General features: G+C 45.1%; 1 protein-coding gene across 12 annotated transcripts in view; it reads left to right on the top strand.

Annotated features, from left to right (window-relative positions):
- HERC1 (HECT and RLD domain containing E3 ubiquitin protein ligase family member 1) overlaps window positions 1-22,153 on the top strand; it is a 305,583-nt gene that overhangs the window by 125,305 nt on the left and 158,125 nt on the right. For all 12 annotated transcript variants that reach the window (XM_088446526.1, XM_088446573.1, XM_088446582.1 and 9 more), the window contains exons 30-38: window positions 1,636-1,873; window positions 1,996-2,165; window positions 3,397-3,552; window positions 3,778-3,884; window positions 16,518-16,628; window positions 16,932-17,108; window positions 17,678-17,917; window positions 18,259-18,342; window positions 18,434-18,945. In XM_088446526.1, the coding sequence (XP_088302652.1) occupies window positions 1,636-1,873; window positions 1,996-2,165; window positions 3,397-3,552; window positions 3,778-3,884; window positions 16,518-16,628; window positions 16,932-17,108; window positions 17,678-17,917; window positions 18,259-18,342; window positions 18,434-18,945 (1,795 nt within the window). The remainder of the gene's footprint in view (window positions 1-1,635; window positions 1,874-1,995; window positions 2,166-3,396; window positions 3,553-3,777; window positions 3,885-16,517; window positions 16,629-16,931; window positions 17,109-17,677; window positions 17,918-18,258; window positions 18,343-18,433; window positions 18,946-22,153) is intronic.

The following is a 22,153-nucleotide window of genomic DNA, read 5'->3' as shown; positions in this document are numbered from 1 at the left end:
CCTCCACTCAGACGTCTTCCAACAGATTGAAGAGGGTTAGGGTCAGCCAGATGTTGGCATTATAGCATCCTGAGTGAATCACAAAATTGAGTGCTTCTGCTCGAGGACCAGAAATAAGCAGACTTTTCTTGTGGATGCCTTAATGGCTCCATGGAATTTTTATCTAATTCACCTGTTTCCTCCAGTGGCAATGTGTGTGTGTTTGTGCGCATTCTCAAAACCGTAAAATGGGTGAGGGTCTGGGTGCTGTTAGTACTAGACTGTCCAAGATGATCGTACACCGACATTCTTAAGATGGTAGTCAGTCCATCGTGGCTACGTCCACAGAGACCGAACCTGTTCATTTAGACCATTTTACCATGAAGGATTACCGTAGTTTAAATGGTGCAGCTATTGAAACCATAATCTTTGAGAAAAAGGGGCTCTTCAACAGTGTAGTTGAAACCATGTTCAGGGTACTTGTTCCAGCGAAGATTTGTGATACTCTGGAAGACTTGTATCCATTATATTTACAAGATGGTCTCTTGATTCAATGAAGTTAATTTCTCTCACATGAAAATGCTTTTTCCATTGCCTGAAGGCTGTCAGAGTTAGGAGCTCTCTTTTGCAGAGCCTAAATTATTTTTTTTTTTCAGGAAGATAAAGCTGTTCTTTGTACAAAACCACCTTATTTATTTAAGTGGTTTCAAAGTTCTATTTAAATTAAGACATTGTGATTACATTACATTGCATTACATCAGAATTGGTCTATGGAGGAGAAGTGATCTCTTCACTCTTTAGATGTCATTTGATATGATTTATGTCGCAGTGATGCTTGAGGTTAAAACTTCTGATCCTCTACGATGCAAAGTATAAGGATTGGCCTATGTCAAAAGAATCAATTGACCATTGCTATGTTTCACATGCTTACATTGTTGTTGGACAACCTGTTGCTTACATTGTAAAGGCCCATTCATTTTGGTGAGCACCTCTTGGGCCGATAGAACATCATGGTTCGACTATGCAGTTCCGTCTGGCAGCCACGTGGTCTTCTGTGAATACCTTTGGTAAACTTTACAAATCGAATATGTGTGAGGCTGTGTACTATTATACTGCAGCTCTGGGCCTATATGGGCAATTTTGGAAAATCAGCAGTCACCCAATAAGATAACGGAGAATATGGTATTTTTATACTTAAATCTTTTACTCTGAATTCATTAGAGCACAGTGCTTGCCCACTAATGTACTTTGTGGACTTCTTGTGTAAAATTCACCAAAGTTAATTGTTTTTGGTTTTTCTTCTGTGAAATGTTATTCTCTCCCTTTGTTCTTTCCTGGTTCTGTCCTTTGGGGTTTGGTTATAGAAATAATTGTCCAGCATGATTTAACACTTTTATTATATTTAAAGTGCCAATGTCCTATAGGAGGCTCTATTGCATATCGCTTTATTCATAGAATTAAAATAGCACATCTAAATTTTACACTTTCCCTTTTCTATGATATTGGCTTTTGCATTCTAGAGGCATTATTTATATGCATAACCCACTATAAATACAGCTTTTTATTATATTACCCCCATGTTTTCCATTAGAGACTTTTTTAAATCCTTCAAAATGAAAGCTTAGCTTATGTACAACAAGTCCTTTGCCTTTTCAGAAGCCCAGCAGCGTCTGCTCTTGGTGACAGTCTTTGCCCTCAGTGTGCGGTACCAGCCAGTAGATGTTTCTCTAGCAATTTCCACTGGCCTGCTTAGTGTTCTCTCACAGCTATGTGGCACTGAGACTATGTTGGGTCAACCTCTCCAGCTACTTCCTAAGTCCGGAGTGTCTCAGCTGAGTACAGCTCTCAAAGTCGCCAGCACTAGACTGCTTCAGATTCTTGCAATTACAACTGGGTGAGTGTTAACTAATGCATTTTTTTAATTTATTCCTATCTATTCACTATAACATTGAGGAAATGGAGGTAAGGTGTTATTTAAAAAAATCATGTGCATGTTTGTTTTAATTTGCCCTGCAGGACATATGCCGATAAACTGAGTCCTAAAGTGGTGCAGTCTCTGCTTGACCTGCTGTGCAGCCAACTGAAGAATCTTCTGTCTCAGGCTGGAGTAATGCCATCCTTTGGTGAAGAGGAAGAAGACAGGAAGACAGAATTAGTAGGAGAAAGTGAAAGAAAGGACTTCAGAGGTATGGTTAATGCAGAGAATACTCTGATAAACCTTTCCAGAAAGTGTTGCATGATGTATTCAGACTGTGGAGAATATCAATAGATTGGACAGTGCTCTTCATTTGAGTTTCAGGAGTCAGTTATTAGTAACCTGTGTGTATTTTCTTAAAATGTATATATACAGTATGAGTTATCGTATACCTAGCCTCAATACACCATGCGGCGTGAGATGCCTGGTGTGAGTGAGCAGTGGTGTAGTATCTTTTTTGCTCAAATGTGTCTTATTCACAGTTGTGTCAAAAACGCTTTATAAGACTGCACTGATTAATTTGATATGTGACACTTGTATATCTGTGTTTCGCACATCAAATTAATCAGTGCAGTATCGTAAAGTGGTTTTGTCTTACATTTGCATTTTGAAATACACATTCGAGTGATAAAGATTAAAAAAAATACGCTCAATGCAAGCAGAACCACATGGGACATGGCACGCCAAGAAGGGCTTTTTGGCTGTTTCGGCAATAGTGTGAGGACATATCTATATGTATACTGTATATACATACAAATGTGTCCTCGCTCATCTTTGCCGCTGATGCGGCATGCGCACACTTCGTTACATGTGATTTGCTGCACACGTGTTTGCCACGAAACGCCAGGCCACGGCAGCATTCCCACCATGCAATCCTATAGATCACAGGAACAGAAAAGATGCACGTGCCCATTAAGGACGCATGACTCGCGACATACATTCTGTGGCAAAGATGAACTATATACACATATTATAAATTACATTTTCAGTGCATCATGTGGTCTATGGGTAGATGAGTCCAATCACTTCTAGTTCTAGGTTATTCAGCCTTTTATATGTTTTGCTAGTGTCTGATAGTTACTGTCACTCAGGCTACAGATCTGGTGGCAGAAAAATGTATTGTGGGAATTTCAATATTTGAATTTATTTAACCATTGTTCAACTTAATTTAAGCTACGTGCATCAACTCTTTAAGGAAACATTACATTTCAAATATGTTTCCATGAAGAGTTGATACACATTGTATAAATTAAATTGAACCATGGTTAAATAAATGTAATGCTTGCTACCGCTAAATGTAATTTTTTTTGCCTGCTTACATTCACATCCATACATTAAATTACTTTCATGTATTGTCAGGATTTTCTGATCAGTTGATTATTTTGGTTACAACTTTATTGGTAATAGTTGAGCACTTTGTTATATAACCTTCTTTCTTTCAGCTACACTCAGGAAGCAACGTACGGCCGAGCTTCATCTTGGCGACTTTTTGGTCTTCCTTCGTAGGGTGGTGTCTTCCAAAGCTATCCAATCAAAGATGGCATCTCCAAAATGGACAGAGGTGTTACTGAACATAGCTTCCCAGAAATGCAGCTCAGGTACACTATTGTATCTCATTAAAATGTGTAGCATTTTGTGGTTATTAGGTTAAGATCACCAAAGTTGATCAAATAATGGCAAACAATGACATGCATTGATTGTTTTTGCATGGACATTACAAGCATTGTCATTACATAAAGTACTGTATGAGCAATTGATTTTATCTACAGTTAGTCTGAAGTTGTTTTGTATAGCATCCAGTAAGTGCTTTTGTCTTTGCGCAGGTGTCCCACTTGTAGGAAACCTAAGAACCAGGCTTCTTGCCCTGCATGTTCTGGAAGCTGTGTTGCCTGCGTGTGAATCCAGCGTGGATGATGACCAGATGGCACAGGTATACCATTCGGGTCATTAGAGTTAGTCACTATGCTGGTATCCCTATGTGCGAGTTAACTCTGTTCAAACAAAACTAAGTCAAAGCTAAGTTTGCAAAAATCTTTAAATTGTGTAGTTTCTGAATACATTTCATATTATTTGCATGTACAGCAGACTATATTATTCCGATAAATCTATATACTATGGACAGCATTTAAACTCTGCTTTACACCAAAATCAAAACAGTGCTTGATTAACAAAATCATGATTGATGATTGTGGCACTATTGGCTTACTTATTTATTTATTATTATTTATTACCAGTTATTTATATAGCGCATACACATATTCTGCAGCACTTTACAGAGAATATCTTACCGTTCACATCTATCCCTGCCCCAGTGGAGCTTACAATCTATATTCCCTACCACATGCTCATACACATACACACTGTGGTCAATTTTGTTGAGAGCCAATTAACCTACCAGTATGTTGTTTGGAGTGTGGGAGGAAACCGGAGCACCCGGAGGAAACCCACACAAGCACAGGAAGAATATATAAACTCCACACAGTTAGGGTCATAGTGGGAATCAAACCCATGACCTCAGTGCTGTGAGGCAGTAACGCAAACCATTACACCGTCTGTTTGGCTTACTCTGCCACCTTATCTGGAGGAGGCAGTTTTACAGCTTTTCTCTTGGAGATCTACTTACCGTCAGTAATGTGCCACTTTATACCACTTATTCTGGTGCTACTTAGCCACCAGAAACACACCTACTGTAAATGCTTCCACTACCAGATTCTTTCACAGGAACGTAGAACCATTCACTTTGTGTGGTGTGTGTAACTGCTGCAGCACCTCTTTTCTTGATACAGTGGCTGGTTACTCCTGACTGCTTACTGTGGAACAGGACTGCAGGGTAGTAACAAAGAGCATTGGCTCTGAAAGTAGGGTTCAACACACAACTGCAGAAGGACAAAATTAGACTGGTAACTCCTATCTGTGGGTCACAGGTTTTCAGCAGATAATAGGGCAGGATCTTTAAAAGAGTGTTGTTTATTACTAAATAGCGTAACCACAGATACGACCATGCAGTGGCGGTTCTAGGGGCGGGCAAGCAGTCACCCCACTGGCGATTCTAAACTGATGGCACCTGCCCACTCTTGCCCGCCGCCATCACCCCATCCACTCTTGCCCGCTGCCGGGACTCCAAGTGGGCGGACAGGGACTCTCGAGTCGGTATTCTGGAAGCGGGAACGGAATCAGAATCTGGAGGAGTAGCACAAGGAGGAGGGACCCACCGCAATTCACCAGGTAAGACTGCCTCCCCCCCCCCCCTTCCTGGCAAATGGCTCCCTCCTGGCAAGTGCCACCCCTGTGCCGCTTTGCTGCCCTGCAATTACTATTTTTTTTACAGCCATAGCCATGCCCACTTGAGCTCAGGGAGCTAAAGGAAGCTCTTGTCTTGAGCTCCACTAACACTAGAACCGGTCCCGCGACTACGCCATGCTGGGCTTTCCTTGATATGGTCACATCTGATGCGACCATGTCCGAAAAGACCAACGGCGGCGGCAGTTTGAAAATAATCTACCTCCATGTCACTATCTGCAAGGGTCACCATGTTCTCCTCAGATTCGTTGTGGGGGAAGTTCACTATCCGTTTCAAGCTCTGCTGTTTGGTCTAGTCATAGCTCTGCATATTTTTACAAAGATCATGGCAATGATAACTTCTTTCTAATGCAATGCGGGCATAACGGTTGTACCCTACTGATGAAGGAGCACTTGGTTCTTTTGTTGAAGAGTCACCTCGATTGCACGGTACAGCTTTTTTAAGAGCACGGTTGATCCTGAACTTCAAGAACTTCCATTTGGTGCCCTGGCATTACTCGTTGTTTCTGGGCTTCGACACCAGCCTTCAGTGCGTGTTCTTTCCACCAGACAAGGTCTATTCTATTGGTTCAGAAGGTTCTGGCCTTGGAGTGTCTGTCGGTCTTGTTACGTGGTTTTGACTTTCGAGGCCATCCAGTATGCCAGGTTCCACTCCCCGGAGTTTCATTGGGAGATTCTGCGGGATTGGTAAGGGTACAACAATCAACTGGAGTGTCAGCTGCTCAGCCTTTCGCTGTGCACGCACCATTCTTGCGTTGGTGGTTGATTCCAAATAATTTCAGCAGGGGTAGATCTCTGGCCACTCCATCCTAGGTCATTGTGACCACTGATGCCAGCCTTCTGGGGTGGGGGATGGTAACCTTGCATTTTTGCCTGTGAAGCTATTGGTCTGTGCAGCATTCTGTCCTTTCCATCAACGTTTTGGAGCTCTGAGCCATCTACCTTGCACTGACCTGATCTCAATCGATTATCGCAGACTACCTGGTCCAGATTCAATCATGCGATGCCACAACGGTGGCATATGGCAACCATCAGGGTGCACCCCGAGTGCCACGGTTATAGCAGAAGCGGCTCGAATATTAATTTGGACGGAGGCATTTGTGCCAGAGATATTAGCAGTGTGCATACCAGGGATGGAAAATTGGGAGGTGGATTTTCTCAGCAAGAATGCGATCCTGCCAGGATAGTGGTCTTTTCACCAAATTAGTTAGGTAGATCTCATGGCCACTAGCTGCAACTGCAAGGTTCCTTGGTTTTGTGACTGGTTCAGGGATCCGAGCGCTTTTCTGGTGGGCTCCATGGCTTTTCCATGGACGTCCAGTCTCTGGTATGTTTTTCCCCTGTTGAAAATGTTGCCTTACATTGTCAAACAAATCTGGTCTAAGGGGGATACCAGCGATCCGGGTAGCTCAAGATTGGCCCCATCGGTCTTGGTATGTCGACTGTTTCAAACTGCCCGTGGCTTCAGTTTGGCGCTTTCCCTTGCATTCAAATCATTTACAACAAGGTTGTTTTAACACAAAGATCTTCATTGGTCGTACAGACCATGTTGCGAGCCAGGAACCTGTTCTGCTAGAAAGCTGTGTAGCGAAAAGAAAAGGTTCCATACTTCTATTTTTGGCCAATTCCTTTCTTTCTTTAAGGATGGTTTGTAGGTAGGTTGCCATCTGAGTTCACTAAAGGTGCAGGTTTCTCTTTTTACTTTCAACACCGGTTGGTCCTCCATCCGAGGGTTCGTACTTTTTATGCAGTGTGTTTTGTGAGTTCAGGTTCCTTTTGGCCCTTCAAAGGGCTCCATTCGAGCCTTTGGAATTGGTTGAGCTCATGTTTTAACCTGGCAACTTCGTTTTCTGATGTTTTAGAACTTGGGGCCTTATCTTGCAAGTCGCTGTTCCTGGTCTTGCATGAAGATCGGACGGTCTTGCATACTGTTTCATCGTTTCAGGCAATAGTTGTATCATCCTTTCACATTAACCAGGAGATTGTTCTTCCTGTTTTCCGTCCTCCTTCTTCTTCTGGGAATCCGGAATGATTGATTGGATGTTGTCTGGGCCCTTCACCAGTATTTGGACAACACCACCTCGCTTTGGCGTACGGATTCTCTCCTTATGATTTGATTAACACTTGTTGGCCAGCTGGAAAGCAGACCATTTCACAGTGGATCCACCCTGTTATCTTCCAGGCTTACTTAAGTGTAGGGTGTCCAGCTTCTTATTTCATGTCAATGCACTCTATCAGAAAGTGAGTGCTTCCTGGGCTGCGTGGCATGGGCTTCTGTGAAACAGTTGTGTCGTGAGGGTACCTGGTAATCATTTTACACTTTCACCAAATTTTACGGTTATCTGGTTATTGTATCCAAGGATGCTAGTTTCGGATTGAAGGTTTTTTTTGAGCGTGTCCTCCCATAGGGGTGGCTTTTGAACATCCCATGGTCCAGTGGCCTCCAGATTGGATGAAAGAGAATGTGATCCTTTTCTCTGATTCCATCTGCATTCCCACCCTTAAGATCACTTTTTTGTTTGTTGCCTGGTTCTTGCTGGTTTGTAATTTACACTATGTTGTTCACTCTTTGTTTAGTTCTACCTTTGAAGTTGTACTAATGACTAGGGGTTGCAGAGGGTAGGAGCTACTGTCTTAAAGGTTTATTAGTCTAATAAGTGCCAGCTCAATGCTCCCCTTGAGCAGCCAAATTGAATATGGCCCATAGACTCAGTCACACACAAATATACAAGTGTCGCATATCAAATTAATCCTGGCCGATGCTAGCAAAGTAGCACAGGACCTGGCGGCTCACTCACGCCAGGCAAGTCGCGCTGCGTGGCTTATTGAGGCTAAATTATGAGGACATATCTGTACATGTCTTACCCATCAAACAGTTCCCAGTTTAACATGAATACAATATAAAATAGTTATCTCTTCCTTCTAAATTTTCTCCAAAGTTTCATCCTTCAAAAGCCATTGAGATGGATCTTCTGACTAAAATAAAAAAAGTGAAAGGCTGACCTCTGTATTTGTGAAAAATGTCTAAAACATTCAGAACCTATTCATTTTCCAGGCCAAAGAGAGGCTTTGTAACCTCAACTGTTGAGATAGCCAGATAGATTACACAAGTGATTCTGATAACATATTGTGCAGGAAATAAAATGGCACTGCTAATCTCAAATTACTTTACATTTGAGATCCTTTTCTGTCTCATTGTTAGAGTAATTGCCAGCCTCCGTAGACAAGGGGTGCATGACTATAACCTGTTACCTCTAATACATTTATTAAGCACTATAAGATTTATATCAATGTCCCTAAATCACCTGTGTTTGCCAGTACAGTGCTGCAAGCAGTGGGCCTGATTCAGCAAGGAACGCAGTAGCTAATACGCACGCAGTCGGTTGATGCGTACCGTGCATGCGTATGCATCACAGTGTTCGTGCGCGAACTAGCAATCGCGATCCGAACTGCAATTGCAGAGGCTACGCAGACCCAGAGCACTGTGATTGACAGGAAACGCCACTTGTGGGTGGTGATGGGGGGGGGGGGATTTTGGTGCCAATACATTGCAATGCCGTTGCAGGGGCGTGCATAAATTTCGTGGCCAGATGCAGCCTGAGGCCTCATAGCGTGCGCTGAAGTTAGCAATTCCTGAGTGAGGTCTGACCTGCCTTAACTGTGCGTATGGGTCCGATGTTACTCGGTTACCGATTAATTCACTTTAAGGGGAAGTGGGCATCCTTATGTTAGAGTAAGGGGAAGTGGGCATCCTTATGTTAGGCTGTGATCGCAATGCGACTGCAAACATTTGCATTTCACCGCTGATATTAGCAACTGCGGCTGCATCTAAAAGAACGGATATCTCCATAGAGAATTCCGGAGGGGGGGGGCAGTGTGTTCAAGGGGCTACACCTCAAAAGCTGTTAGAGGTACGGTTCTGAAATTTGGTATGGCCGGGTAGAACTTTCACTGGGTGCTGCATGCCAAATTTCAGGGCAAAAACATAAAAAGTTAGGATTTGGGAGTAATCTAAAGCTCCAACTGTCACTGTTTTCTGACATTCCCAATTAGGACAACTTTCTACTTCAGGGTCCATAGGGAGTCCACAGGGTTGACATTGGGGTATAGCTGGATCTGGATCCACGGGCACCACGCAGTTAAAGCTTTCACTACTCCCAGGATGCACTTGGGTCCGCCCTCCTCTATTCCCCGCCCCCGAGCCACAGGCACCTCAGTTTTAGTTGGTGCCCGGCCGGAGTCGGGTCACCCTGTCGCAGTGGGGCTGCGGGAGCAGCCCCATAGCTTTATTTTAAAGAGAATTTTTTTTATTTTTTTCTTCTTTTTTTTACACTATTAGAGCGGCAGCATCAGACTGTCCTTTAGGACGTCCACGCTGCCGCTCCTTCTCCCCGCTGGCGCCGCGACCCCAGTACAGATCTGGGGATCGCGGCGGGACCCCAGAGTCTGTACTAGCCGGGCTCTGGAGACTCCCTGTGACTGCTGCCGGACGCGACGGGGATCAGGTAAGCCGCTGGTCGCCGCGTGCGGCGGCCCGCGGATACTTCAATGCAGTCAGGAGCCTCCGGTCTCTGGGGACAGACCGAAGGCGCTAGCAGCGGCGGCGGGGTCCCCCTCTAAGTAGAGGAATACCCCGCGTGTCCGCTAGACCACCAGGGTAACAGGCTGGAAGCGGGACTGGGAACCCGGGGGTTAATTGCTAGCCAGGGGAGGCAGCCTTCCCTGTCTAGCGGCTCCTCCCCTCAGCTCAGCGCGCCTTTCAACTAGCAGTCTGGCGTCGCTGGGCTGCTCTTATCTTACGGCCACTCCTCCTCTGAGGTCTCCGGCGGTCATCTTCTCTGGCAGGCATGGCAGACACAGGCGGTATCAAGTGGACCGGTGCCCCTGTGTACCTCTCCCCTGCTAAAGGACAGTGTACACAGCGCTATAGCCCTCCCAGACACTGAATCTGGGTGGTTGATTGTAGCGGAAGGTGCAGTGAGTACTAACTTTTCTGCATTGTATGTGACTATTGCTAGTGCTGCCTGTCTGTGACTTATTCTCCATTACTGTCAGCTTATACCTATCCCTTTCCTTCTCCTACGGCCCGGCAGGTGTGTGGGGGAAGGGCGTTTTCTGATACCCTCACTTATATAAATCACGTATTTGTGGGGTCAGTCACATACTGTTGTGTGCTACACAGTACCATATCTGGGCTGTTGTGTCGCATACTGGTGAGTGCGAGGGTGTTAAGACTGTAATTCCTCTGGTGATACGTATTCTTTGAGTATTTACTGTATCATGTCTGATGAGGAGACTGAGCGCTCCGTGGCTCCTGTGTTGTTTTCCTGCATACTCTGTGCTGCTGGAGTTGATGCGGAGGACTTATCTCAGGATGGTCTGTGCGGGCGGTGCCAGCTGGTACCGGGCCCCTCCAACCCCCCTGTGTCACAGGACCCTCCTTGGGCGATGTTTTCACAGGTGCTGGCGTCTATTGCGGACCGGTTATCAGTCCCATCAGCGGTCCCTTCTAGGGCATTACCCCAGCCCACCATCCCCCATTCCCCGGGTATTCCGCAAATATTGCAGTCTCACCCAGACTGTGGGTCCTTATTCGGGACTGCCTGTGTATGTGCAGTCTCCTCCAGTGACGCGACAGTCTGTGGTGCCTTTGCAGAGTTTTACTCCGACGGCTCCTCCGCCTTGGGTGGATGTTCTCTCCAGCTCTGTACAGAGTCTGGCGGCTTCATCTTCGGCGTTTCAGTCGATGTTGCAAAGTGATGTGCCACCAAGGGCGTCCAAACATCCTGTTGTGAGTTCACTAGCTGCGCAGTTGTCGGACTCGGAAGTGTCATCAGATGATGGAGAAATCCATGAGGACTCTGACTCTGATGCCATGGGGCAGGAGGTGGAAGCTAAGTCCTCCATTAATGTTCCAGCCTTAGTTAGGGCGGTGCGGGCCATCCTACATGTAGAGGATGATGCGCCGGCTCCTAGGTTGAAGTTTCCTAATTTTAAAAAAGCCAAGGTAACTTCAAATGTGTTTCCCCTGTCTGATCAATTAACGGATCATATGGCGGCGGCCTGGCACATACCCAGTAAGAGGTTCCATCCACAGAAGAGGTTGGCGTCCAATTATCCTTTTCCTGAAGCTCATTGCAGGAAATTGGAGACTCCGCCAGCGGTGGATTCCCACGTCACCCGCTTGATCAAAAGCACGACGCTACCATTGCCGTCTCTCTCCTCTTTGAAGGATCCCACGGACAGGAAGGTGGAGACTTGTTTAAAGTCCGTTTACTCTCTTTTCCGGGGCGGTGGCTCGCCCGTCCATGGCTATCTCCTGGGTGGCTAAAGCCATTGGAGGATACCTTTGCTGACGATATCCAGAGAGCGTTAGTGGGACAGATGCGGGATGCAGCTTCCTATATCGGGGAAGCGTCTTTGGATGCCAGCCTGCTCACTTCTAGGGTGTCGGCAGCAGCGGTGTCTGCTCGGCGATCCCTGTGGCTGAGGTCCTGGAGGGCTGATGCAGACTCTAAAAAAGGGTCTGGAGGCCTTGCCTTTTAATGGAGAGTTACTATTTGGTCCTGATTTGGACAAAATAGTGGATACTTTGGCTAAGTGTAAGTCGGCTTTCCTCTCTTCGTCCTCTGCCCCGGCTAAAGTGAGGAGCTCTGCCTTTCGGTCCTTTCGGGTTCAGGGTAAGGCCAAGGGTCAGTCCTTCCCGAGACATTCGGCGTCCAAGGCCGCACCCAAGCCCAAGAAGTAGACATGGAGTGCTCGGCGCCCTTCTTCCAAGCAGGAGGATAAACCTGCTGCCTGATGGGACGGGCCTCTCTCTGGGGGACCCCAGAGTGGGAGACCGACTTCTCCAATTCGCCCAGTGTTGGCACAATACCACCACGGGTGCCTGGGTTCGAGAAGTAGTCTCTCAGGGGTACGCCCTGTCTTGTCGGTTCAGGCCGCCCCGCCAGTTTTTCTGTACGAGTCCTTCTCTGGACAAGACGAAAGCTGTCCAGATTCAGGTAGCTATAGAATCCTTGCTACAAGCAGGGTTCATTGTTCCCGTTCCGCAGTCTCAGCGCGGGACGGGGTACTATTCTACTCTGTTTCTGGTGCAGAAACCCAATGGTTCTCATCGCCCTATCCTGAATTTGAAGTCTCTGAACAAATACCTCAGAGTTCCCAAGTTCAGGATGGAAACGTTACGTTCCATCATTTTGGCGATGGAACCCGGGGATTACATGGTCTCCCTCGATATGCAGGACGCCTATCTCCATGTGCCCATAGCACCGGCACATCAGCAGTATCTGTGGTTTGCTATCCTGAACCATCACTACCAGTTTCGGGCGTTGCCTTTCGGCCTTTCCACGGCTCCGAGGGTGTTCACCAAGGTGATGTCAGTTATGGCTGCCCACCTTCGGGGTCAGGGTATACGGCTGTTGCCGTACCTGGACGATCTTCTGCTGCTGGCAAGCTCCCCGGAGGTGCTTCTTCGACATCTCCACCTGACCATTGCTTGTCTTCAGGCACATGGGTGGTTGATAAATTGGAAGAAGGTCCTCTCTGATCCCATCACAACGGATGGTCCATCTGGGAGCACTTCTGGATTATTGTCAACAAAGGATTTTCTTGACTCCGGAAAAGGTGTCCTCCCTACAACTGAGGATACACAGTTGCCTGAACAGTGGCAGAGTGTCGGTCCATTCAGCAATGAGAGTCCTGGGGTCCATGGTGTCGGCATTCGACATGGTGGAATTTGCCCAGTTCCATTCCAGGCCCCTGCAGGGGCAGATTCTATCAGAGTGGAACGGGTTACCTCACCGGATCCGATCCCAGATGCTGGTTTTGTCCCTGGAAGTGCGCTGGTCGCTGGCGTGGTGGCTTAAGTCAGCTCATCTCGTCCAGGGTCGCCCCTTTTGGATCCCGGAATGGGTTCTGCTTACGACGGATGCCAGTCTCCGGGGTTGGGGGGCAGTGACCGGCTCGTTGGCTCTTCAGGGCCGTTGGTCGGCGGAGGTAGCCGCCCTTCCCATAAACGTTCTAGAGCTGCGGGCGGTGTACCATGCTCTACTGTCGTCAGGCACCGTTCTTCACGGAAGAGCAGTTCAGGTGCAATCGGACAACGCTACCACGGTAGCGTACATAAATCACCAGGGTGGGACTCGCAGTCGAGCTGCGATGTCGGAGGTGTCTCAGATCCTGGCTTGGGCAGAGTGCCACCTTCCGGCACTCTCGGCAGTCTTTATCCCGGGAGTCCTCAACTGGGAGGCAGACTTCCTCAGCCGTCACGACGTGCATCCCGGGGAATGGTCGCTTCACCCAGAGGTGTTTCAACTTCTCGTGGACAAATGGGGACTGCCGGAGTTGGACCTGATGGCCTCCCGTCACAACTGCAAGTTGCCCATGTACGGCTCACGGACAAGAGATGCAGGCGCAAGCCTAGTGGATGCACTGTCGGTGAAATAGACGTTTCACCTAGTGTACCTGTTCCCTCCGATCTCCCTGCTACCTTGGGTACTCAGAAAAATCAAACAGGACGGGGGCTCGTTTCTGCTGGTGGCTCCAGCGTGGCCCAGACGTCCTTAGTACTCCGATCTCAGAAGCTTGTCTGTAGACGTTCCATTCCTTCTGCCTCAGCGTCGGGACCTGCTGTCTCAGGGGCTCTGCCTTTCCCCGGATCTGGGTCGGCTGTCTTTGATGGTGTGGCTCTTGAGACAGCCGTTTTAAGGTCCCGGGGTTTTTCAACCTCTGTCATCGGTACCATGCTGATGGCACGCAAGCCGGCCTCTGCACGGATTTACCGCAGAGTGTGGCACACTTACTTTCAGTGGTGTGAGTCCAGAAACTTTGATCCTCAGGTGTTCAGGGTTTCTAGGATTTTGGCATTTCTACAGTCAGGTCTTGACCTGGGCTTACGTCTTGCTTCCCTGAAGGTTCACGTATCTGCTCTGTCTGTTTGGTTCCAACGACGGATTGCTACCCTACCTGATGTTCACACCTTTTTTCAGGGTGTGCTTAGGGTTCAGCCTCCCTTTGTGCCTCCAGTGGCTCCATGGGACTTGGCGGTGGTTCTTCGGGTCCTGCAGGGACCTCCCTTTGAGCCTCTTGAGTCCGTTGACCTCAAGTGGTTAACACTGAAAACTGTGTTTCTCCTGGCTATTGCTTCAGCCAGGAGAGTATCCGAGTTGGGGGCACTTTCCTGTAGTCCCCCCTTCCTAATTTTTCACCAGGACAGGGCAGTGCTGCGTACTCGTCCTGAGTTTTTACCTAAAGTAGTCTCTAAGTTCCACATCAATCAGGAACTTGTGGTACCAGCTTTTCAATCTCCTGATCTTACGGCTGGTGAGGCTTCGTTGAACGTTGTCCGTGCTCTGAGTTTATGTTGATCGGACTGCTTCTGTAAGAAAGTCCGATTCCTTGTTTGTCCTCTTTGGTTTTCATAAGAGGGGTTGGCCTGCCAACAAACAAATGTTAGCCCGTTGGCTTTGTTCTGTTATTAGGGAGGCTTATATACAGGAACGTTTACCTGTTCCGGCCTCTGTTAAGGCTCATTCCACTCGGTCTGTGGGTCCTTCTTGGGCTGCTAGACGTGGTGCCTCCGCTGTTCAGCTGTGCAAGGCAGCCACTTGGTCTTCTATTTTGAGGTTTTATGCGTTTGACACCTTTGCCTCTCAGGATGCATCCTTCGGCCACAGGATTCTCCTTTCTGCTCAGGAGCGTCTCCGCCCTTAGTTGAACTGCTTTGGGACATCCCCAAGGTCAACCCTGTGGACCCCCTATGGACCCTGAAGTAGAAAACAAGAGATATAGTAAGAACTTACCTTTGTTATCTCTGTTTCTACGAAGTCCATAGGGTCCACAGGGCGCCCGCCCTGACGCACCTGGCTTCTAATGGGCTGTGTGGCTAGTCACCGGTTTTCCGTCTCCCATTTCTGTGAGTATGGTTTCTTGTGTGTTCCAGTCTTCCTTCTCTCTGTTTAGTCTCCTCCTCCGGCCTTGGCTGCTTACCAACTGAGGTGCCTGTGGCTCGGCGGCGGGTTATAGAGGAGGACGGACCCAAGTGCATCCTGGGAGCAGTGAAAGCTTTAACTGCGTGGTGCCCGTGGATCCAGATCCAGCTATACCCCAAGGTCAACCCTATGGACTTCGTAGAAACAGAGATAACAAAGGTAAGTTCTTACCATATCTCTTGTTTTTCGGCTATAGTCTATGGGGGATTTTTGGGAAGGCAAAACTCAGGGTAGGGGTGGAATTTAGACTTTGGGTTTGTTTTATTAGGTAGCTATTGTGCCAGGGTACGTGCTTTTGGGGTTCAGGTAAATTACAAAGTTAGAGTTTTCAAACTATTACTTCAAGAATGCGCCATTGTAGAGAGAGGGCTTTTCAACTTGTTGCGCAGCCGCAGTAGGAGCCTCCATTACTTTGGCTCCCCCCTCTGTACTGCTTAACCTTCCCTTCTCTACAAGCCTTTGTGTCTCACTTATCCACGCTGCTGCGTCTCCGCCCCCCTTCCACACCACTTTTATCCCATTTGCACAGCTCTATTTTCTGCTTTCACCTCAGTTGCATATACTGCATGTGTGTATTCCAATGAGCACACAATTCTGTGAATTAGCGGCTCCACCATTTTGTGAGTGACAACAATCTCATTCTGTGAGAGTGCTTAATCTGCAGTTAACCACAGGGTGTGATGGCATACCATATCTGTATTGCGCAAGGAACACATCCATTAAGGCGTCAGCCTTAATGATCGTAATTTCATAGCTTTTTGAAGTTTGGGTGGCAGAAAATCAATAGGTTTTGTGAATTTTCGGATCAGGACATTTGGAGCCGTAAGGCTTTTATGTCCATGGAAATATATATATATATATATATATATATATATATAATATATAATCCCCCTCTCTCTCTTTTGTAATTTTGTTTAGATGTGCTTGTTCATATGTCACTCATAAGGCAAATGAACCAAAGGTGCGTAATTGTAAAGTTATTTTGATAACTTTGCTTGACTGTACCTGAGTTGAAATGCATTGGTTTACACATTGTGTATATAGCTTTCGGTAGCATTAATCAATTAATCTCAAATGTATTAAACAGTGTTGTACAGCGCAATAGAATATACTGGAGCTTTAAGAACGAAGCAGATACGTATAATGCATAGTAGAGTTTGTGTAGAGTTATGAAATATAATTGGCCTTACTGTACAGAACTATGGCATATTGCTGTAAATGCCATCCATGGGAATCTGGGAAAGATTAATACTCCATTTATAATCATGCAGGTGGTGGAGCGACTATTCTCTCTTCTCTCAGATTGTATGTGGGAAACTCCTATTGCTCAGGCTAAACAGTCTCATCAAGTGAAGGAGAAAGAGCAAGAAACAAAGCTGCAGGTAATCCGTGCTGGGAGATGGGAAGAATTTTATACCTTGACACCTTTATGTTCCAAAATCATATAAAACAGCAGAACGACTGATTCACATATAATACCTTAACAAATTCACTGCCACACAGGTGCAAATAAAAGTCTTATGTACCTGGAGGGCACTTTTGTGCTTTGTAGTTTAAACCACATTTCTCAGAATAAATTAGATAGTTTTACTCTAGTTTCTTCAAGAGAACAGGTGCTTGTACATTTGGTAAGTCATCTATACTTTCATATGAAGAGTTAATTCATGTTTTTTCGAACCCCACAGAAGCAGGGTGAGCTGGAGGATGAAGAGGAAGACTTGCCAATACAAGAAGTGTCCTTTGATCCTGAAAAAGCTCAGTGTTGCCTTGTGGAAAATGGACAAATTCTAACTCATGGGAGTGGTGGCAAAGGGTATGGTTTGGCATCAACAGGGGTGACATCAGGTTGCTATCAGTGGAAGGTACGTTAAATGGCTCAAAGTTGCTACAACTATCTTGTGTTGGTGCCGTGTAGTAGAGTAGATTTCTCTGTATTTTAATGTGAAGAGAGGGGTGCCTTTGCACCCCACATCTAAGCAGAATTTGACAAATTAATGTCCATCTGTTAAGTTGAATGAATCTCAAGATGCCTCTAGCTATACATCAGAAGCGTACAGTATGTGCCAGGTTTACATCAGGAGTAACAAGTGTGTATCTTATGCCCTAAATTAGCGTAGAGACGTGTCTTAACATTGTTAGTAGAAGTTGCATTACCTTATTTGTACACAATCTAATGACATTTACACAAGAGAGAATCGTGTCCTGATAGTTATTAATAAATGTGAAAGTTGCATATTAATTACCATATAAGACAACATCAAATAAAAAGATCTATTTTCCAATCAATGGAGAATCCTCTTTCCTGCTTAAATCCAATTAAGCAATGTAATAGATGGTTGTGTATAGCTCAGATATGTTTGACATTAAATGAGTTTGGTATAGTTTTCTTTTTATACTTATTAAAATTTTGGGATATTTCTTGAACCTGCAGTTTTACATTGTGAAGGAAAATCGTGGTAATGAGGGTACCTGTGTAGGTGTTTCCCGATGGCCAGTCCATGATTTCAACCACCGCACCACCTCAGACATGTGGCTGTACCGAGCATATAGTGGCAACTTGTATCACAATGGAGAACAGACTCTGACCTTGCCCAGCTTTACCCAGGGAGACTTTATAACATGTGTCCTTGATATGGAAGCTCGAACTGTGTCCTTTGGCAAGAATGGAGAGGTGAGATGATGATGCTCTGCCATATTGATTCAAGAGTTCTGAATGTTGTACAAATATCTAGCCTAGCTAGTTTTTGGGCATATTTATGAAAGAGTTTCCTGGGAAAAGTGTGGCTCTATAGGAATCTGATGCAGTGTTAACATAAATGTTAAATAGAAGCTGAAATAGTCCAAAGAATTGTAGTCAAGGGAGACACACTGACGCAGGTCCTATTCTGTATTCAGTTACCAATCTCCACTCCAAATAAACTATCACCATTTCTGAACAATTAATTATGTTTTTGTTGCTTGTTTTACACTGTGACTTTGTTTTATATCATTTTAATCTTATCCTTCTAATAGGAGCCCAAATTGGCATTTGAGGATGTGGATGCAGCAGAGTTATACCCATGTGTGATGTTTTACAGCAGCAATCCTGGAGAAAAGGTATGCCCAGAAAATAATCATTGCATAATAGATTAATACTGTCATTTTAATGTACATAGGAATTACAGTTTTGTGTTTTATTGCTCTTCAGGTAAAGATCTGTGACATGCAAATGAGAGGCACTCCTAGAGATTTGTTACCTGGAGATCCTATATGTAGTCCTGTATCCACTGTCTTGGCTGAATCTAGTGTGCAGCTTCTCCGAATACTTCATCATACTGAACGTTGGACCCATTGCATTAACAAAAAAATGGTGGAACGTTTGCAGAAGATCAAAGGTTGCTTGCGTGAAGCAGGAGGAAAGCTGAAGAAAAGTCGCTCAGTCCAGAGTCGGGAAGAACATGAAAGCCGTGATGAGAAAGAGGAGGAGAAGGGGAAACATGGGAGACATGGATTGGCTGAACTAGGTGAACCACAACTGAAGACTCTCTGTGTGGAAGTTTGGCCTGTTCTTGCTGTTATTGGAGGCGTGGACACAGGACTCAGGGTGGGTGGCAGATGTGTTCACAAGCAAACGGGCCGCCATGCCACTCTGTTGGGTGTGGTGAAGGAGGGCAGTACGTCTGCCAAAGTTCAGTGGGATGAGCCTGAGATCACGATCAGGTATGGGAATATCTGTCGGGTGTATGTTGTTGCTTTTGCTGTTCATGTCATCAATATGTTTGAGCACAGAAATAATAGCATATCTACTTTAAAGAAAAAACACATTTTCTCGAAACAATCCTATGTTAATGCAAACAACTGCGGTGTCTGTTGTTTTATCATTGGGAACAAGTTCATCTAGCAGCACCTGCAGTACTGTAGCCTCAGTTTTGTTCCTCCAGCCAGAGTGAGTTAGGAGTATTCTTCTACATTGTGATGTTTATTATGGCTAGTTCCATTTTTAATTTTGAGGGGCCAGTTCAGTTTTTAAGTTTGTTGCCTTGCTTAGTTTTGGCTAGTTTTTTACAGTAGAATTTTCCAGTTTATATGTCAACTGGTTACTGATAATTTGTTTAGTGACGTGATTGCTTTGTGAGACTTAGTTATAATAGGAGTTATCATACTACCCACAGCTAGGTATCACAGGAGTTGCATAAGAAGATGTGAAATGCAAACAAATGAGGCACAGTATAACGTCCCGTGCCCGGATTTGCTCTGGTGTACCTAGATTACTGCCAAGTTCATGGATTTGTGGGGCAAACTGGTGGAAGTTACACTGGCAATCATAGGAGTTGGGTTGAGCGAGGGTGTTCTTTGCTTAGTACATAGTATACACAGAGGTGACGCTATTTTTTGACACCCCTCCTCTCTCTGCATACCTTCCCATAGAAAGACTTTCATGGTGCTGACACCGGTGTGTTGCCAGGTTTGGGAAGGTGGAATACTTCACCTCTCTCACATGGAAGCTATTAAATTCAGAAAACAGTATGTGCTACATCTTAAGAGCTTAATGGTTTCCTTTTGACTCATTTAGAGTTGGACGCTTTTGCAACCTGATCATATGTAGTAGAACATGTATGCAGAAAAAGCATGTGTGTTGAGCCTGATGTATGCCTGGTAATGATGCCTCTGTATTGTAGTTTTAAGTGTGTATATTTATGACTGATGATATCCTATAGTTGCGGCTTGACATTGTTAGTAGGATATGTTAAAGTAAACTTAATTTATTTATACATAATATAGTAATGCAAGGAAGAGTCACATAAACAAAAGAAAATAGTGTCTGGGCTGTCATTTATAAATGTGAAAGACACAATTCTATATAAAATGTTCTTAAATACAAATACTTCCACAGCTGTTATTTTCTCCTTTAAAATCCAATGTGATTCTTATTTCCTGTAGTAGTCTAAATGGAAATGATAAATACGTTATGAGAATAAACTTCCACAACTAAAGGCGCCTATCCATTTGGCGACCTGAAAGTCTGAACGTCTAGCGTTTAGACCTTCAGGTCGCCGAGGTGCGGTGCCTGCACTGAACGGCGTTCACTGAACGTCATTCAGTGAGGAGCCCGACCTCCTATCTATGAGCATGCCGAACCTGATTAGCGTCGTCATGTTGACGGGCATGTTCAGAAGACAGTCTGTGTCGGCAAGGACCAGTGTGCACGCTGGTCCTTGCCGGCTATCCATTACCCGACTTAATGGATAGGCCCCTTTAATATAAGTCGGGTAATGGATAGGCCCCTTTAATATAAGTCGGGTAATGGATAGGCCCCTTTTAATATAATTTCAAATGGAAATGACAAATTGTGCAAACAGACAGTCGCTACCATAATATAAATATCAGCTGGAGAGAACAGTGTGCACACAGGCAATCAGAAGTGTCTAAATAGAGCTGCATGTGGTCATTAGTATCATCTTGTATCTTTGCAACAGACCTCCATTACCCGTAATAATAATGCTCATGAAATAGCTAACGTGATGGCAGAAAGTGCATGAAAGAATATTGCTTTATGAAGCCATTGTATGAATTTGAGAGCCTTCAGATTGTATTATCGGTTTCCTCTTTTATTTGTTGAGTCCCCATATTTTCTCTTTCTCTCTTTCCCCCTGACTGTTTTTTTTTTCTTTTTTTTTCTTGTCTTCTCTTCTTTACTTGTTCCTCTCTTCACTCCTCAATCTTTTTCTCCCTCTTATTTATCTCCTTACTACTTTTGTTTTCTCTCTCTTCTTTCTCCCTCCTTCTAAGTTATTTATCTTCCTTCACTTCCCTTCCCTCAATCTGCCTCGCTGGCACTTGCTTACACTGTTTCAGGCTCTCGCAGTCTCTTGCTTGGCTTTGTTTCTGGCCTTCTCTATTGCTGGCTGGTTCTCTCTCTCTCTATTGCTGGCTGGTTCTCTCTCTCTCTAATGCTGGCTGGTTCTCTATCTAATACTGGCTGGTTTTCACTTTCTCTCTATTGCTTGCTGGTTCTCGCTCGCTCTCTAAGGCTGGCTGGCCCTCGCTCTCTAAGGCTGGCTGGCCCTCGCTGTCTCTCTGTGTCTTATAGTGTTCCAAACAAATAAACACCCTAGTGTCATACACCTTGAAAAAAGACTGGTTTACCGGCAAAACGCATTGGCGACAGTGTGGCAGCTTATATTCTCGTTCCCTTCAGACTAACATTGGCAGTGATTGCTGGACATCATTTCCTGCAACTTCTGTACAATGCCTGAGACATCTTGAGTATGGCATGAAGCTTATCTAGCTATTTTTAGCATTTAGTTATGGTTTAATGTGACTTATTTCGTCAAATAAATACTGTTTTTTTCTTCCATCTGCCTGTATATACCTTGGTTGGGATCCACATAGTAATCCACACACTAATCCTTTTCACTAAGGTGTAGTCACCATCTGTGAGGTATTACACTATATATATATATAATTAATATATATATATTTGCTCTTTTATTTTTTGGGACTGGTTGTCCGATGATCCATCTGAGCTGAGAAAGATTGATGAAGTAGCACAACCTGAACTAAAGATACCTTTATATGTTATATGTCAAGAAAATCTGATGTAAGCATAATTACAAAGGGTTTACCCCCCCCCCCCCCCCCCCCATGTATCATCCTTTCATATATTTTGGTTGGGATCTATTTAGACACTGAATTATATCCTAACAGCAGTGCAGAATTATCTATATTGCATTACACTATGTGCCTATTTTTCTTCTATTTCCTTTTGACTTTTCAACTAGCAACTGCAAGCGGACTACTCATTGATTTACTGACAAAAAAAAAAAAAAGACTGTTTGGGACACTATAATGCACCAACAGTTTTTGTCTGTTTGTTGTTGGAGTGTATAAGGGTTGACAGTGACCTTGTATTTTTGTGTAGGAGGCA

The sequence above is a fragment of the Taudactylus pleione genome, unplaced genomic scaffold, assembly GCF_031769625.1.
Source record: "Taudactylus pleione unplaced genomic scaffold, aTauple2 ptg000019l, whole genome shotgun sequence".
Classification (NCBI taxonomy): Eukaryota; Metazoa; Chordata; class Amphibia; order Anura; family Myobatrachidae; genus Taudactylus; species Taudactylus pleione.
Note: the sequence above shows the minus strand (reverse complement) of the source record. Positions and strands in the feature narration are given on the sequence as shown.